The following is an 18,203-nucleotide window of genomic DNA, read 5'->3' as shown; positions in this document are numbered from 1 at the left end:
AAAATTAACAAAATCAATTGCAGATGGACTTGAACAAACTTTTTAAGCTAAATTTGTATTCCTAAAACATGTCTGTGAATTAAAGTGATTGTAATGGTAAGGATCTGAGGGAGACTATGGCCCAAGGGTACAGCCAATGGGGATCCTCGTAAATAAACATAAGTTTAAAAAAAATCTATGTGTTTAGTTGTTGGGCAAAGTGGGATCATGAAATATAGGGTAGGATAAAGACCAGTAGATGGCAGTGTAGTGTCATTATTAGCTATGTGGATTCCAAGCTGTAAGCCAACAGCAAGACCTGCTGCGATCCCACTGCAAAAAGTAATCTTGAAATAAGTAAAACTTCAATGAAATAAGAACTTTTGTCCTTGATTTGAGAGTCTAATTTCAAGAAATCTGAGGTGCGGGAAGATATTTACACTTAAATTAAGATTAAATAATTCACATCACTCAAAACTAGATAAAACAAATTTAAAAAAATTTGGCTGCTTGAAATAAAACTTAATATCTTGCCCCATGGACAGATCAAGTGAAAGACAAATTTACTTTTTGCAGTACCACCTACCTATTCTTAATTCACATTGTAGCAAAACACAATCATTTAGGGTAGCTAGTCATAGGCTATGTGGTAGTGAATAAATAACATATTATAATATACTTTTAAATAGGGGAGACTTTCTTTAGTAGAGTCCACTGCTCATCAACACATGATCCCACAAGAGCCAAATACATTCAATTAAAGCTTAAAGTGCATATGACACATTAGATACATTTTTTGCTAAAACATAGATAACACAATTATATCTAAGTTATATATAATTTTGCTGAAGATTGCACCCAGCTTTCTTTTGTCTGGCCATATTTGTGAAGTTTATGGTTTCACTTTCACACAGAGGAAGTGACATAGATGAAGGTAAAACAAAAAAATGTGAACGTTGCCGTGCAACCATGTCAAGTCAATGGAACTTTACCTTTTTCTTTGTCAGTTCCTGTCAGCAGCTTAAAAAAATCACTTCATTAAAATTGCTGCTTCACTGAAATAAAAATGATAATGCGACTGATGAACTTGCAACTGATGTTATCCACCTAAATAAGTAATGTTTTCAAAAGCATTGTCATATGCACTTTAATCCCTTGGCTAGAAGTAGGTCATGCTTCATTCTGTTTCTTATTGCAATATAATAATTGCAATAACCTCCGTCAGTGGAATTTTGCAATGAAATGCTTTCATTTTTGCTTAATTTTGAAAACACAAGGTTGTCATTACGCATCTCAATCCAAGCGTTGTGTTTGGGGTATTTTGGTTTAGGCTGTGGCCAACCCTATGTTGGTGACTGCCCTGCAACCTGCCATTTCAAAATATCAGCCTGCTTGAAAACGATTAAAGCAGTGTGATACATAGCTAGTGGCTACAAACAAATGCAACACTATTTACATTTAGTGCGCATGAAACAACCTTGACAATCTTCTCGTGCGCGCTTACGTCACTTATCCACAGCGGCACAGCACAGCGCTCCCCCTGCCCCCTCGGCTGACGCTCATGACCGCCTGGCTCAGCAACAGCAAACCGAGAAGAGAGAGAGAGAGGTGTATCCTGGCTCGTCTTGCCCGCGCACGGTGAACGTAGAGCGTCAGAGCAACTGGGTCAGTCACAGTGCTACATCAAACAGGCTCCTCCAGGCGGGTTACACGACCACCACAGCCACGGCTTTAGTAATGGAGAGCCTGCTGGATAACCCCATGAAAGCAGTCCTCTACCTGAAGGAGCTCACCACGATCGTGCAGAACCAGCAGAGCCTCATCCAGACGCAGCGGCAGCGCATTGACGAGCTCGAGCGGAAGGTGGAGGATCTGATCGGCGAGAACCGTCAACTGCGGGACCCTCACCACTACGTGCCCCAGCCACTTGCGCCGACGAGCCACCACCACCAACAACATCATCACCACCACCACCACCCCGTGTCCACCACCACCACCACCACCAACACCACCGCTCACCGCAGCGCCAGTCCCCAGGCACCGGGACACCTGCACCAGCACGCGGCCCCTGCTAGCAAAGCCCCCTCGGCGCATCACCAGCCCGTAGCGTCGCAGCAGCAGCAGCAGCAGCACCATCCCCACCATCATCCGCAGACCACCCCTGCCGCTGCTCCTCCCGCCGCCCATCACCCCCAGCACCTGCAGCTCGTGCCAACCTCGCCTCAGTCGCCTAAAGGAAACCAGGCCAGCCCCGACCCGAGCGAGGAGGACAAGAGGAGCCCGTGCTGCAAGTCCCTGGTCCCGCAGACCCCCACCACGCTCTGCCGCTCTGTGGGATTGGCCCGGAAAGCAGAGTAAGTTGAACACACACACAAAAAAACACTACGCAAAATGACAGAAAAAAAGAAATAAGAAGTCACGTGCAGGATAAGGTCAAGCTCCACATACGGTTATTCTAAAAAAAATAAAAAAATCTTTGCCTTACTGAGCCTGAACGTTGGCAAGAATATGGCTACTGCAGTGCAGGAATGTACCTGGGCCGTTACTATTGCCTGCATGGATGTTATAGGCTAAAGATGACCTATTTGTCCCCTAAAGTAGGAAATGCTTGTATAACAGTTGTTGAATATTTTTTTTGTAAATGTTAATGAAGATTGTGTGCATTGACCTGAATGTTAAAAATCACTACAACGCTCAAGCCTTATACATTTCCTCTATTTTATATCCTTCAAAAATAGTGCAGCTGTTTCTGTCAGAACGCCTTAAATTGATCTGTAATTAGAAACCAAAGTGGATGCGAGCTTTACAGGCATTACTTTTCTCTGAACCCTGTGTCCTGAAATGCCTGTAATTTGTTTTTGATTAAGGCCTCATCCCCTTGACAAGCAGCTTATTTTTTGACAGGTAATTCAAATCTATCCTGAAAATGTCCTCATATTCAGAGTTTTGTTGGCCTTTTAGATCAATTGAAGACTTGATGGATATTGATTGGGAAAGCTTAAAGGAATAGTTCACAGTTTTTTTCCATACTGAGATATGTTCTTACCTGAGCTTAGACGAGTTGATACGTACCTGTCTGGTCTTTGTGTGTGCCCGTGGAAGAGCGTGGTAGCTTCCAACTTCACCCCCGTTTGGAGCTATAGGAATACATTGGGAGAGGTCAAATGCTAATAACATCGTTGGTCTTTTTGCGTGACTGAGCGCACTCACAAAGACCAGACAGGTACATATCAACTCGTCTAAGCTCAGGTAAGGACAAATCTCAGTATGTGAAAACGGTGAACTATTCCTTTAAACAGGCATCTGAGGATGAGGGTATGATATCTTGCCATCAACATGTTACTGGGTGATGTGTGGGCTGCACAATCAATTGCAATCGAATTGAAATTGCCACTTAAAGTTTAGCGTGACCTGCTAATAGCAAACACAGCAATACCCCTGCAAATAACAAACAATCCTCCTTTCTCATTATGGTCTTTTCATGTAACTTGATCTCCCTCGACAAACATGTTGTTATTATGCAAATCTTAGTCTAGCATTAGTTTAGCATTTAGCATATTTAACTCCTCTCAATTGTTTATGCCCGTGGAGCTGTAATGATAGTAATAGTAATGGCGTGCACAACCTTTATGGTGGTTAGCTACTTTTATAGCCACAGCTGCCCAATTGTGGAAGTGAGGCTGCCAATCATAGCCATCGGCCCCCTCTGACCATGCTATATTCACACAGAATCTCCTGAAGTGTCTTTCGAAAGAACACTATGACAGTGAAGCCGGGATTCAAAACCGCCAACCTCACGGTTCATCTCCGTCATTGTCACCCCAACCTGTTATTATGCACTGAATTGTGATTTTCAAATCTCATTGCGATCACAATAAGGCATTTTTTTTTTCTAAATCGGGCAGCCCAGTGATATGGCAGCAATGTCTTAAATATTTCATGACTTGAGACAGTCCACATGCACTCAAGGGTTACAGTTTTGGAAAGCTCTGGCCCTGCTGTCCAAACATTCCAATGGTGCCTTGTCAAATGTACACAAGCTTTTGTACTCGTGCTTGTCTAAGGATAATTTGCATGGTTGATTCAGTTTTTCACTTAGAGGCTTCTTCTCGCGTATACATTGTATGATGGGAATAGGTTGAATGTAAGCTAATTTGACATCTCCTGAGTGGAGGAGTCAGGACGGAATAAAAGTAAACCAATGATGGCTAAATTACCGCTTACAGTAACAATCGCTTACGTCTCATTAAAGAGACTAGATGCAAGTTGGCCATTTTATACTCACTACTGCCACCTCAGGTTTTACGCGTAGCTGCAGTCTCTATATTACGCTCGTGCACGACGGCACTTCGGACCCGAATTAACACCTTTTTGAGTGACAGTGCAGGATTTTAGAGGCAGTTGTGGTGAAGAGGCCTGGGCTCATTCTACACATTAGAACACGGCTGGAACATGTAGGGGGATGAAAATACTTTAACATTTTTAAACTTCGTATAGTCCCTTTAAAGTACACTGAGCTGGAACTTCAAATTAAGCACATTAACATATTCTTTCTTACTGCATTCGTGGTATTTGTTTTGGTGCTGTCTATGGTGCTGAATTTTGTATAGTCCCCATTATCAAGGTCAGATGAACTGACAGAGCTGCACAAATACCCAGAGTTATAAACACAAGGCAGGCTGCTTAGCCCCATCTGCTCTACACACTGCTTTTGCATTGCTTTGGTTATATCACATTGATTTAGTGCTTCATATGAGTCACAAAACATGAGGTACACAAACTAAATATTAAAAATACTGGATAAGGATGTGGTGGAGGGTATACAGGGACAACTGTTCGCTGAGTAGACAAGGAGGAGCTCAGGTTATTGAAATTGGTATTGTGTTGATTTTCTAGCGACATGAAAAAAAAATCAATACATCAAATATATGGTATATTCTACAATTACAGGATGTGTGTATATACTGATATTTTGCTCTTTATAATGCACTTTTAACAATGATGCTAACTTCCTAGGGTAACGGCTGTTTCCTGTCTGTGTTTTATTGAGAGTTAGCCATGTTTTGCTGAAATAAATACTTAAACAGTGTTTGAAAACAAGCAGCTGGTGGATAATTATAACATGTTAAAAACTAGGATGTGTAATACTTCAGAGGAGACTTCTGTATAGTAAGGGCCTCATTTATTAAGCCAGGTGCTAACTCGCGGGTATACTTAAAATGAGCAAGTGCAATTTTGTTGCTGTTTTGCACCTGATTAGTGGGTATTATTAATGCCGAAAATCTGCTAAACTGCATGAGCAGAGGCTGCGCAGAACTGCTACTGCTCTTATTTCTGATTGAGCACCTTTGAGCTAACATTTAAAAAGATGAATAAAGATGTTCACTAATAATTGTTATTAATTAAATAAAAAAATAAAAAAAATATAATGATAATGATGATTATTATAGAAATCTTCTAATCCAAATCTAAAGCTTTAAAGAAATAACCGACTGCCTGTGATCTGTGTTTGTTGCCTTCAAATTCATGTACAAATTTAGGTGCAGAGAAAATAAAACAAACCTTCATGCCCTCAAATGTGCAAATGTTTAAGCCTCGAAGCTAAAGGCTAATGTTAATTAACGCGAGCAAATGGTAAAATAGCACCAAAGGTTGCAGTACATTAAAGTGCATGGGCTATTGAAAGGGTGTAAAATGAATGTACAGCTGGTATGTTTTCTGAATGGTTTAATTATTGCAGAAAAATAAGACTTGTGTAAACAGGCAATATTGTATAGCAATCGGGCTGACTCTATTATGGGCTGGAGTGATCCTAGGGAAGCCTTAAGCAATGCAACCCCTTTCATCCTCCTACACCTGCTGCTTATATTGTCTCCAGTTATGTTCTCACCATTTAGGTCTACTTGACTGTCTGTGTATATATAGCTCATATTTTTAGTTCAGAAACGCTTTTATCTTGTCTCCTTTTTCCTCTCCTGTAATTAGCAGCTTCTGCTACAGTAGAAACCTCTGCAGCCAGATTGAGTATTCATGTCCAACCTCCAACTGTCTACAACCACATCACAACGTTTAACCGATTTCCAGGCTGCATTAAAGAGCTCAGGTTGTGCTTCTTCTTTTGACAATGATGAGCCAAGTAAATTTTGATACAGTGACATCCCGCACACCAGAGTGACAGTAATTACAGTGGACAGGTCGGATGGTGCAGTGTGTGCTAGACATGCCACCTCTTTGCCTCAGGTGCAAACCCCAGCTTTCTCATATATTACTGTTGGTGCCTCTCCGCTGCTGCCTCCTTGCCTCCCACACGCACTCGCGGTCAGAATAAGCACTTGCTCTTAGGACAAAACAACCCTTGTGCGCCACATGCCACCTGGCAAACCAGCTTGTTTTTCAGCTTTGGCCCATGCCTTCCTTTTCACCCACCATGCCCTCCTTTTTCTACCAGATGGCTCCCTCTCCAGATCCGCCGAAAGTATGCCATCTTGTTTGCCTTTCCCTGCCAAAGTGCAAGGCTCATCCATGGTTTGAGGCTGAGGTGCTGTATAGCTCCAAAATCCCTTTTCTGATAATAGCCAGTGCAGGAATCTGTGTATGATACAGGTATTTCTTCATTAGATGCCACTTATGGTGTATTTGAGCCATTTCTTTGGGCTTGAGGTGGGATGCACTCTGCCTGTTCTGTTTGGTTAAGTTGATGGTGAAATGAAATTAGGCTGAACAGCAACAGGGCAGATACAACTTCTCCCCTCAGCTTGCTGATCAGAAAATTAACAGATGAACTATGGTTTTGTCAATTATTTTACAGTGAGCTGACAAGGTCATTGTTTTTTGTCTACCCCTTTCCTGGTTAAATGATATTTCTGAACAATACAGAACAGTCTCGCTAAGTAGTTCTGTCCAGTTCCACTGAATGTGTGGCATCTTTCTGCGTTTGCCACTTCTAACCACAGTCAGTCTCCCTCTGGATTAGAGTGGGGGAAGGGGATATATGGACAGCACCTTGCAGCGTCCGCTGTGTGGCATACATTAGCTTGCGTACCTGCTGAGTGGAGGTTGGATACTGCAGTCTTTTCTTGTTTCACATATCGCTCAGATCAATGGTCATGGAGCTCTGCCAGCACTGGGCAAACACTTAAGCGTTAGTCCTATCTCAGAGGGATTTAGCCTGCAATGCACAATGAGCACATGCTTGGACTTTTATCCTTAATTTCTGATAGGTTAAGGTTTTCAATGTGCGATAAGCCATGCCCTTGTTTTTAGTATAGCAAATTACTGATAATGATTGGTCACATCACAGCTGTTCATAAATGTAACTGGAATGACTTTCACATTTTTTAAACAAATGAAACAAAAAAATGTGTTCCCCCAGTATTTTTTGGGCTGACAGGAGTCCAGATGGCAGCACCTGGTTGTTTCACCCTGCTTTGAATAGAATAGACATTGGAAAGAGCCCAGAGAAACTTCAGTTTCCTGTGTATGGTTAAATTGAGAAATCGCCAGATCCCCTGCAGTACCTGGAGCGCTGCGAGGACTACTTGGCACTTAACTCTTAAACCAATAAGGAACTCATGGCAGCATTGAGAAATGTGCAACATGGCACCCTGTGGGATGCAAAACATAAGGTCCACACTTGGTCGGAATTTCAGAAGCACTTTCGAGATGCCTTCCTTCTGGAAGATTACAAGGATGAATTGGCAGAAAGAATACGTACCCAAATCCAAGGTGAAAAGGAGAGGATTAGAGACTTTGTGTATATGTACCAGTCCCGATGCAAACAATTGGCAATAAAGGACTTCTGTCACATGACACAATCTTTATTGGTGCCAGCAAAATATTTACGGTCAACCACAGCATAGCAAGTCCAAGACAAATTTACCTATGGCACAGTAAAGTTTAACCTTAACCTTTAAAAAATAAAACTCACAATCAAAAGAAAATGGGAAAACCGTAACATTTTTTCCCACGTTAGATTCTGACACGCCTCCTCTGGATGCGTGGGATCTCCTCATCGCCTTCCCCTACCCTTCACTCTAAGTGAAAGGAAATCATACTCGTGCAGGCAGTATGGCTTCTGGCTTGGCTCTGCTGCTGAGTTCAAATCATGAATATCACATTTGGTGTACAGTGCTTTTAAATTGCTTCATTTCTCAGAGGATGAAACTGCTACGGTGATCCCTGACTTTGCTGCAACATTATTAGCTATTTTTATGCACAAGTTGAGCAAGGCAAAAAGACACTCTAGGTTGTCAGGAGGAATCCAGCTGTGTGTGGTCACTTTGCTGAAAGTGTGATAGTGTGTGAGGTATGGCTTTTTATCTAAATGTGAAGCTTTCTGGAGCTGCTCAGTAGATTTCTCTCTTTGTCTATGCTGCTGGGGAAATCTAATTATCTAATTTGTTGTACATGTTGTGATTGATTTGATATATTGTTTGCTCAGAACATTGGTGGTTGGTTAAAAAAAAGTTGCACTTGCCTTAAACAAGTGATTTACACTGATCCTAAGTGTTCAATTAAGCATAATACACTGCATTGTTTAAGCCAAATGTTTCTATATAAAGTACGCCTCATTCATTATTGCCCTAGCTCTTTTTTCTCAATGTTTACTGTTGTTATACACATGGGTTCTGAAATACACACACATTCCTGGTCGCGCCTCAGGAAATGCCAGGTGCAGTTAACTGTTCAAAGCCATTGCGCTGACTCGGAGGCATTGGGTTGCAGATTGAAATAGGCATAGTGTCTAATCAGCTTCTCCTGCTATCCCTTATCTGGCTATCATACCAACAGAATCGTACCATATCTCCAAAAACAACATCTGGCATTTTTGAGTACCCCCTTTCACAGGGCTGGGTATTGCCAGCAACTTCCCGATATGATACGTATCCCGATACAGAGTACATGGTACGCGATACGTGTCCATTATATAATAATGATGAATCTTAAGAAACAATATTTTATAGCTTTGCAAGTAAAGTTATGATTGTCAGTGTGTTTGTTCTGAATAATGTGCTGAATAAATATGTGCTGCAGGAATCAACAATCAAATTGAATAGATTTTTGGGGATTTCAAATTGTTTGCGTTTCATGATACAGGTGCCTTGATACAATACCATTTATGATACAAATACAATAAACAACCAAGCCAATAGCTGACATGTATTAGCAAACAACATTAACACAAAAACCTTTTTTTGTTTTCACAAAGTTTAGTGGTCATTGTTATTTCCATGTCATTTGTCTGAAATATGATTCATATGGCTCTCACATGTCAGAGATGTTCTTTGATGCTAAACCATGAAAACCGTTCGGCTACGGTCAATTGTAGATTAAATGTGAGCAATAAACTACAAGCCGGGTTCAGTGTGTGATCATCTTAAAGGCTGCTCTATGTAGTTACCGGCTTTTCACAGGATTGATGCGAGCTTGAAGTTAGTTAGCAGACTTAGCAGTGCTGACCGAGCAGCTGCGGCAAACTGTAGATGAAATGAGAAATAAACTTCAAAATCAACAGTGTGTGATCATTGTTCAACGGTTGCCTTATGAAGCTGGTGGTTTTATTGACGTTATTCGTGCATATTTCTCATTTTCACATTTTAGCTTGTAGCATTGCTTTCTCCAGTGGGAATGTTCTGTGCATTATCAAGGCCCAAACACATTCCCAGCGCAGATCCAGCCACTGAAAGTAGTTTTCTTGTCGCCGCTTTTAATCCTGGGTGTTTAGGTAAAAGAAACAGTGACGTGTGTCTTTGTAAAAGTCCCAGAGCTGCTGTAGCTCCGGTTCACAACACGATGAAGCTAATCCTCCATGACTGTTTACATCTGAGGCATATGATCTGCGAGGCTCTGCTCCTACATTGTTGTTGGAGAAAGCTCTTGATTGGTCCACACTCGTGAATTTTTAACTACGTATGCTTTACTTGTCCTCTTGATCTTCATTACATCACCAGTGGACACAAACCATTACGCCAGGACTAGGTCACTGACTGCGTCACACACCACAGGGAGGAGTATGTTGTGGATTCAGCTAAAACAGCTAAAGCTTGCAGGATGAACTGCGCATGAAGTGAGAATGAGTCAGTTCAGATAGTGAAGTCGAAAGCCCTTTCAAGTCTGAAATCTTTTCCATATTTAATAGATACCATGCAGTACCATCTTCCATACGAGCCTTTGTGCGCTGAGTGTGATTAATGAATGTTATTTACTGCATCACAAAATCTATGGCTACTTTCGCCTAAGGTGCATGACTAGAATTTCCCCCAAGCTGAAAGACAAGCTGATATATCACAAGCAGTGCCGTTTTGATAGTTAAGAATGAGTGCAGAGCATGGTGATATCTGTGTAATTTGACCCAGTGCCAAATCTTTAGCAGATGGGCTGGCAGAAACACAGCGCGCCTCTATGGCCAATAAGCTGCAAAAACTGCTTGATAGTGTTCACATCAGTTGTAGAGTACAGCAATGAGAGAAGATTAAAGCTATTTGTGTTGATGGGTTTTTACAGTTCAGGGCTCAGGTTCGCTCACTATTGAATGAAGGTTTGAATGTATCTGTTGACCTGTAATAAACTAGATACATCTGTGCAATATATTTATCACAATGCAAGCCATTGCATTATTATTTTCTTCTTTGAATTTCTACTCTAACATCCTGGGACAACCAACAACATCTGGTGTGAGTATTTCATTTCCGTCTTTCAGCCTTTTAAAATAATCCTAATTTCACTGCAGTCATTGGAGTGAAGCGATTTACATTTTCACGGGAATTCAATGGAATTTACAGGACACTTTGAGACATACCTGGAGTACTTTTTTTCGGATGTGATATTAAAGTATTGTAACATTTTTCGTCATACAGTGATTTTCACTGCTGCTTTTAAAGTAGGCCCTTCAAGCTCTGTGTTTTCCCCCTCCATTTCTCACAGTGTAGGTGTAGGCAGGACACCATCCCTGTGGTGCAAAAGCACCCACAGGTGACACTTCTTACTCTCAGTGCAGTCTTAGGTATGCACTGAGTTTATGATATAGATATGTATCTCAATTAAACATAACTAAGATGTGTGAGGACTGAAAATGTCTTCAGACTTTGAACATCGTACATCAGGGCACATAGAGATGTGTGACTGGTTGTGGTACACATACCCATCACTGTGAACTGTAGCTACGGCAGACTGGCCGACACTTGCGCTGGACAAGGAAAAGATGCTGTCACTTCCAAAGAATGATCTGTAAACCTGACAAATATAAAGTATCACGGTGATAATTGAGTTTAACCAAAATTGTTTTTGATTATATTTCAAATACTACCCAGCCATGACCCAGCCAATTAATTGCCCAGTAATAACTCATTGATAGACTCTTAATTTACAAAGCAATTGCCATGTCTTACTGGAGCTGTCTTCTACAAAGAGCTAACAGTCACACTTGCTTGCATTCACGTGACATTTGCATTTGTTTGTTCCTTGAGAGCAGACTGATTTGAAAACAAGCGTTCAGTTATGCTGCGCCCACAGCTTGGAACACTTCACAACATTCCTATAATGATGAATTGCTTAACATTTAAACCCTGCCACCATTATGCGTTTGAAAATTGTACATGTCTCCATGTGACCTCGATGGCCTTTTCTCAGTGTCCTCAGAAATGCATGTCTTGGCGAATTAGTGATTAAAAATAAGGCTGCCATTTGAAGGGGACATACTATGCAAAAATGACTTTTGTGAGCTTTTGAGATGGTTAGGGTGGTTTTCGTGTATAGTTACATGGAGTGGTTTTCTGACCGATCGATTCATGCATGCCTAAGGAATCCTGTTCTGCCCTTCCTTTGTATGTTCTGTGCTCTGGAAATGTCTGTGCACCTACTTATATCCCTGCCCCCCTGCCTCCTTACCCAGGAAGAGCACAGACCTGCTCTGATGTACATTCCTTTTTTTTTATTTTTATGTGTGTTCATGATGTCTTTACTTTACTCTTTTTTACTAGTTTGGGAGATGATGATGTTTATCTTTCATTTAAATTTCCTTAAGTGTCTGTAAACTGGAGAATACCAAACCAGTGTGTCCAACGTGCCTGGCTCTATGTTGCTGGGTTTGGCTTCAGATACATGCAAACCCACAAATTAATTCTCAAAATAAATGAATGAGTTACTCATGATCAACGCTCATGATTCATCCTTGATCATGATAGGCCTTTTTATGATTATAAGCACACATAAAATAATGTTGTGTTTTGTTTTTTACCGTCAATAACCTGTTCTCATCGTCTTGAGTTAACGTTTGAGTCATGGCTCTGGAAATTTGCTGAATCCCTGTCCATTCTCTTCACTTCCTTTCAGCTGTCCTATCTCAAAAAGCCTACACCTTACACTCCATTTGCCCATCTTCTTTCATGTCTTATACTCCCTTACCCTAAACCAGGACAGCAATCTTTGTGTCTGAATTAGACTGAGGGAAGAACAATCGATAGAGGCAAGAAGGAATCAGATGGTGGCATGCTGATTGCACCCAGTCCCACCAGGGCGAGTGTGCTTGAGGGCTTATGAAAGCTTATAGACTTTTCATAGGTTGGTGAGATTAGTCCATGAGAGGAACTGAGTTGGTGGAGTTCAAGATCAGAAACCAGGCCATGTGCGCTGCTTTTAATCTTTTGCACCCACTGATCAAACAACATCCAAGTGTGTGTGCTGTGAAGTCTCGCAGAATTTTGTCGAGGCTTTGTATGGGAAATGTTTGAGAAATCCGACTCAAGTGTGTGCATAAAGGGAGTTCAGCACCACGGATAGCTCCTAAGCTGTAAACAGTTGCACCACCTCATCAAAAATTAGACTAGATTCTGATGCTATAAAGTTCTATTAGATGATTGGATGTCGTTGTGGAGAAATTGCTGGGATATTGTTGGTGCAAAGATCAAAGATGAAAGAAAGGTGCAGCTTAAGCATGTCAAATAGAAAGTAAGTGGTAAAAATAAATCTGCAACGTTTTATTGAGTGGACCGTTTACCTTGTTATTTATTCACTTAAAATATTTATGCTGTGCAGTGGTGAGTTTGTTTGGCAAAACCCTTTATAGATTGACCATCCACTGTCACCATCACAGGCATACTGAGGCTGCTTTGGTCCAATAAGAGCCATCGATTGAATTCACGAGTGCTCGGGTTTGCTCAGAGGTGCGGAAGGCACAAGGAGAGTCAGCAGTAAAGGTCGTCACGTACTGGGATTTCACTGGTCCATAGCAATTTAACTGGAATACTCAGTGCACTGCAAGACGCAGGCTGAAGGCAAATCATACAATACATGTGTTTCACAACTGCTATGCGTATGGTCATTTAAATCACATGTGGTATTTAGATACCCTGCAACATATTTGCTACTTGGAGATTGGTAGTGACAGTGACAAAAAGCACAAACACATATATACAGTTTTTGAAAAATTCTAATTATTAATACATTGAGCTGAATGAAACACCAACACACTTTGTTAACATGCAATATTCTGCGGCTGCCTTTACTTTTTGCTATGAACAGTGTTCAATACGCTGCTCCCTGAAAGGCTGTGGGAACCCAGGGCGCTGTGAGCATTTTGCATTGTAGCCAATAGAAAATGAGCACAAATTAAGTATTTTTGGAGGAAATCTTGAACCTTAGCATCCCTTAAACAAAATTTGCCCTCCCGGCTCTGACTCCCTGAACTTATTCTTGATAATATATAGCATCCTTGTTACACCATCCTTGAAACACAACATCTTGAATGTTACAATCCATAAAACATTGTGCAGCGCAATAAAGACTTGAATGGGGGTTAGGAATGAATGAAGATATCTCTGTGTGGGCTGAGATTGTGGCCCTGTGGCACTGAGGAAGAAGATATATACGTCTCATTGTTTCCCTGTTAATCCCTGGAGAAACAAAATGTAGAGACTGATGCTAAAAGCCATCACAGGGCAAATAAGGGATACTCCACTTCTTTGTCATGTTGTCCCGTCTTGGGCTTCCTACAGCTCGCCTTGTCTGACATCCAGAGTTATAGATCAAGTAGCTCTGCTCTATACCGCACCATGCGGGGGATGGGGCTATCAAAATGATGGAAAATCAGTGGAGAGGGGACAGAGGTGAGAGAAATGGGGGAAGGGACCTTGGCAGAGCAGGAGCCGAGAGATGGATGCAATGTCCGAGAAGTAGAAGATATAGAAATAGCATTGAGGAGCAAAAATAAACGCATTTCTACTTTTTACATGCACGGCACACATTAAAGTTTTATATTTATGCTCTTAGCCTGGTAGATTTCACCTTCACTGGAGATGAGTCAGTGCAAGTCAAGCAATATCCAGGTGTCTTTAATGGGTTCTGTCTAAAAGCACAAGTTGGAAGAAGGGGCTAAAACAAGGGAGGAATATGTTTTGTTTGAATCACATCAGTGCACTCTTTGTAGTAAATCCCAAGCCTGGGTAATTTGTTCCCTTTGTCAAGGAACATATCTACTGTAATTCCACTAAATACACACTATAAACACAGAGCTGAAATCCTTGCTAGAAATAGCCCCACATGTGTGCTTTCTGTGGCTGTTCCTCTTCACTATTACTGGGTATTGGTTTGTATAAATCATGCAACACAGCTGTCCTAGCCTCAAATAAATCTTTTAGCCAATCTACCAGCTGTAGTCTACAGCAGCAATGCCCACTTTTTTTTCCTATTACACCAATGACCTCTGATACATAGTCATATCATAACTTTTTCAGAGTTAATAAAACACAGATGATTTGATCAATAATACAGACAAAGACTGTTAAAATCTTTTGTAATGCCATACAAACACTGTTTAACCTCTTAACCCTGAGAACTGAGCACATTACCCAAATCTAAAACGTCAAAATAGCAATGAAATCAAGGATAAAAACGAAACAAATAAGTGACCAAAAAAGCAATAAAAGAGTGACAAAAAACGTGCCAGAAAAGCAACAATAATACAACAACAAAAAAGTGACTAAAGAGCAATAGAAAAGGTGACAAACATGTGGTGAAACACGACAAGAAAGCGATGAAAAACAACAACGCAAAGCTAAGCGGTAAGAGGTTAAAGGGATATTTCAGGATTTTTGACATAGGGCCTCATTTCCTAATTATCCAGAATGTTGTTGATTTCTGGAGATATATGTATTTTTTGATTCATGCAGTCCTTATATTTGAGGCAAATCACTTATAACACTAGGCCACCAATATAAATGTCTGTGTTGACTGAATAATTTTTTGAATATTACCATTTTGCATTTAAAATAACTTTTATTTGAGCAGCATCAGCTCCTTGGTTGTAAACTATGCAGCGGCGGGGTGTGATCTGCTAGGTTACCGGATCTACAGCAGTTTGTTTACCTGCGGCCGGCATTACTACTAATCTGCACTTGAATATGCTTCAGAACAGACCCAACTAGGAGTATTTAACATTTCTTTTCTTGTGTCTCCCACTTGTCAGAAACCAGACTGTGCTGCACCAGTTCTGCTGCCCAGCCCCTGACGCTCCGGAAGCAGAAACCTCTTCCGCCTGTGTCCCCAGGTAAGACCCACAGCCTCCCCACACATGCACACTCTTCTAGACTCACTCCTGTACTTTCTGTTCGACGGTTGATTTGCTGTAACTTGCAGCCACATACCATGCATCCTGTAAATGCAGCAGCGTATATCGGTTCTTCTTCTTCTTCTCCTTAAGGCGATCATAGATGAACTGCCCCAGTAGGAATGACTGGATTTGATGTGGTTGTGAAGCTTATGGCAACTAATAAAAGGCAATGAGCAACGATGGGCCCATAGTGACAGACACTGACTGACCCTTTGAGGGGATTGTAACACAATCTTGGGCTGGAGGTCTCTGCGAAATTGTTTTCTGTGATGATGCTTTATTGTAGCTGATAAATCAACTAGAGCATGCATAATACTCGGAACAATCTAAACAAGATCCCATTTTCTAATCTGGACTGTGATAGAGCAGAAAAATTAAGCAATCTGGAGAAATTACTTAGAGCAAAGTGAAATGACTGTGACGTTATTGTCTGTCATAGATTAATGCATGACAGTGACACTTTAGATGATGCCAAGTTGTGGCTTGTAAACAACATGGCTAAATAATTTGAGTCTTAAAATGAGAAAGAGATGAGGCTATTGCAGATGATGATTAAATGAGATGATGCAGCTAAATGTGAATCCAAGTCAAAGCTTAGTCAGAAAACTGAGTATGCAAATGAAGAACAGAAAACATGTTAGTTTCATGTGTGTAGATACCCTCATAAAACCTGCTTACATGTGCAGTAGTAAAACAGAAACAAATCTTCAACTGGCTTTGATCAGGAAAGTCTTTTTTTCCACGCGAAATAAATGTGGATTTTCTCTGTGAGTTACTGCGAATGTTCTGCCCAAAGTGCACCAATAGCTATTGAGTGCATTCTATGTGGGGGGACTGTGTAATTCAATCATGGATTGTCACAAAATGCCCACAATCCAAAAAAAAAGTTGCACAAAATAGCACTTGTGTGTTGATGGTAAATCACAGCTCCCCACGACTCCAGACACAATCATAAGTGGCAGAAGGCGGCAGACCAACAAGCTCTGACAGCATCACACTGTGAATACCTCAGACGCAGTGGAATTAAATCAAGCACATGGCTAGACTCAGAATAGACCTACAACAATGGCAATCTACCATTATTAGCTTGTTTGAACAGAAAGAATTGTAAATCGGATTGTGTAGTAATAGACGTTCTGCTCAGTTTATGTAATTGTTTAATTACTTCACATAATCAAACAGTTATTAATAATTTATTAAGAATGATTTTACCCCAGTAGTCATCGTGAACTACCATCAGTGCCATAGATAAGACATAGATATTTTATTTGCCCTTGTAGATACTCAGATGTCACTGGTTTCTTTATTTTAGGCATAGATAGTAATTATAAGCATTTATTTGCCTATGATAGAGATTAATTAATAAAAAATTAGACAATCTGGGAGAACTCACTTTGAGCGAAGTGAAATGACTGCGATGTTAGTCAAAGATTATTGCTGGCGCTTTAACGATGCCAAAAAAGTGCCAACTCCAAAACAACATGCTAAAGTCGTCTTGGAGCCGCAGAGACAGCCTGTTATTTGTCCTCTTAAAGGGATAGCTGTGATTCGCTGCGCCCGTCAGAGCGGCCAAGCCATGTGGAATACATTTTACATTTTAGATCAATAAAGCATTTTCTAACCAACACAAGTGTTTTGGGATTAATCCTAAATAAGAAGCGTCACCCCGCCACAAAATGTTGCTGATCCTTTACACGTAAGTCCTTCTTTGTCTGACACATTCTCCAAATCCTTTCACGGAACTTTTTCACATAACACAATCATGAAATCATTGTGTGATCGTCCAAACTGTGTCTTTTATCTGTCACGGATGCCGAACAAGTGGTTTTGAAAAGTCCGAACTACCAATCTGTAAAAGGAAACGGTCAAAGTAAAACAAAAAGGGTTGAAAAGGCCAAAAAAAACAACAACAACAATATTGCGTGGCTTGCCTCGAACTTTGTCAGTTGGAAGGAGTTAGGTGCTTCTGCTGTGGTGGGATTTGATTGCTCTGGGCTTTGGGACTATTCGACTAAAGGTACAAACAAAGTGCAGAACAGAAGGGGCTACGCTAACCTGTCAGCCTCCTGCCAGCTCCAACCGCTTCAAAGCCATCATCTCTGGGGCTTTAGAGAGGAACAAAAAGTAGGACTTAGCAGCGTGTGTTTCTTCGTCTTTTGTTATGTCTTTCTGTTCCTGTTGCGGAAGCTGTTATTTCTTGTATTTCCACATTGTTGCCAGTGATTTTGTCCATCTTCCAACACATCCGCTGCAACATGGCTCCACAACTACACCCACCTCACGGCCATTGTGTCCATCGCCATCATAACCTCCTCACCGATCAAGCTAATATTTTTCTTTCCACTGTGATCGCAACCAGCTATTTATGTGAGAGCTAACTGTCTATGCTACTACAACTCCCATAATGCATTGGTGTGTGCGCGTGTGTGTGCGCAGTGGTGTGTGTGTGTTGTAGTATCTCTTCAACGCCATGCCATAGACCAGTGAGCTGTATTGTTGACACATGTAATGCATCTGTGTTCATGTGGAGTAAAAAAAAATAAATGAAAATAGTTGTTTCATGTTGCATGCTTTGACTTGGCAATGACCTGAGCACACAGCCCTTGTCTTTGTGTGTGTG

The 18,203-nt window shown here is 41.1% G+C and overlaps 2 protein-coding genes across 3 annotated transcripts in view; one reads left to right on the top strand and one right to left on the bottom strand.

Annotated features, from left to right (window-relative positions):
• LOC306983080 (chemokine-like protein TAFA-2) overlaps positions 1–18,203 on the bottom strand; it is a 219,454-nt gene that overhangs the window by 98,232 nt on the left and 103,019 nt on the right. The gene's annotated exons all lie outside the window — the stretch shown is intronic.
• The window catches only part of iqsec3a (IQ motif and Sec7 domain ArfGEF 3a), a 79,557-nt gene continuing 62,862 nt past the window's right edge, over positions 1,509–18,203 (top strand). Inside the window, exons 1-2 of one of the 2 annotated variants that reach the window (XM_079582751.1) lie at positions 1,509–2,333; positions 15,440–15,520. In XM_079582751.1, the coding sequence (XP_079438877.1) occupies positions 1,717–2,333; positions 15,440–15,520 (698 nt within the window). In that variant the 5' untranslated portion in view covers positions 1,509–1,716. The remainder of the gene's footprint in view (positions 2,334–15,439; positions 15,521–18,203) is intronic. The other variant, XM_079582750.1, reaches the window with a different exon arrangement.

Source organism: Gobius niger (assembly GCF_951799975.1).
Source record: "Gobius niger genome assembly, chromosome: 2".
Classification (NCBI taxonomy): Eukaryota; Metazoa; Chordata; class Actinopteri; order Gobiiformes; family Gobiidae; genus Gobius; species Gobius niger.
Note: the sequence above shows the minus strand (reverse complement) of the source record. Positions and strands in the feature narration are given on the sequence as shown.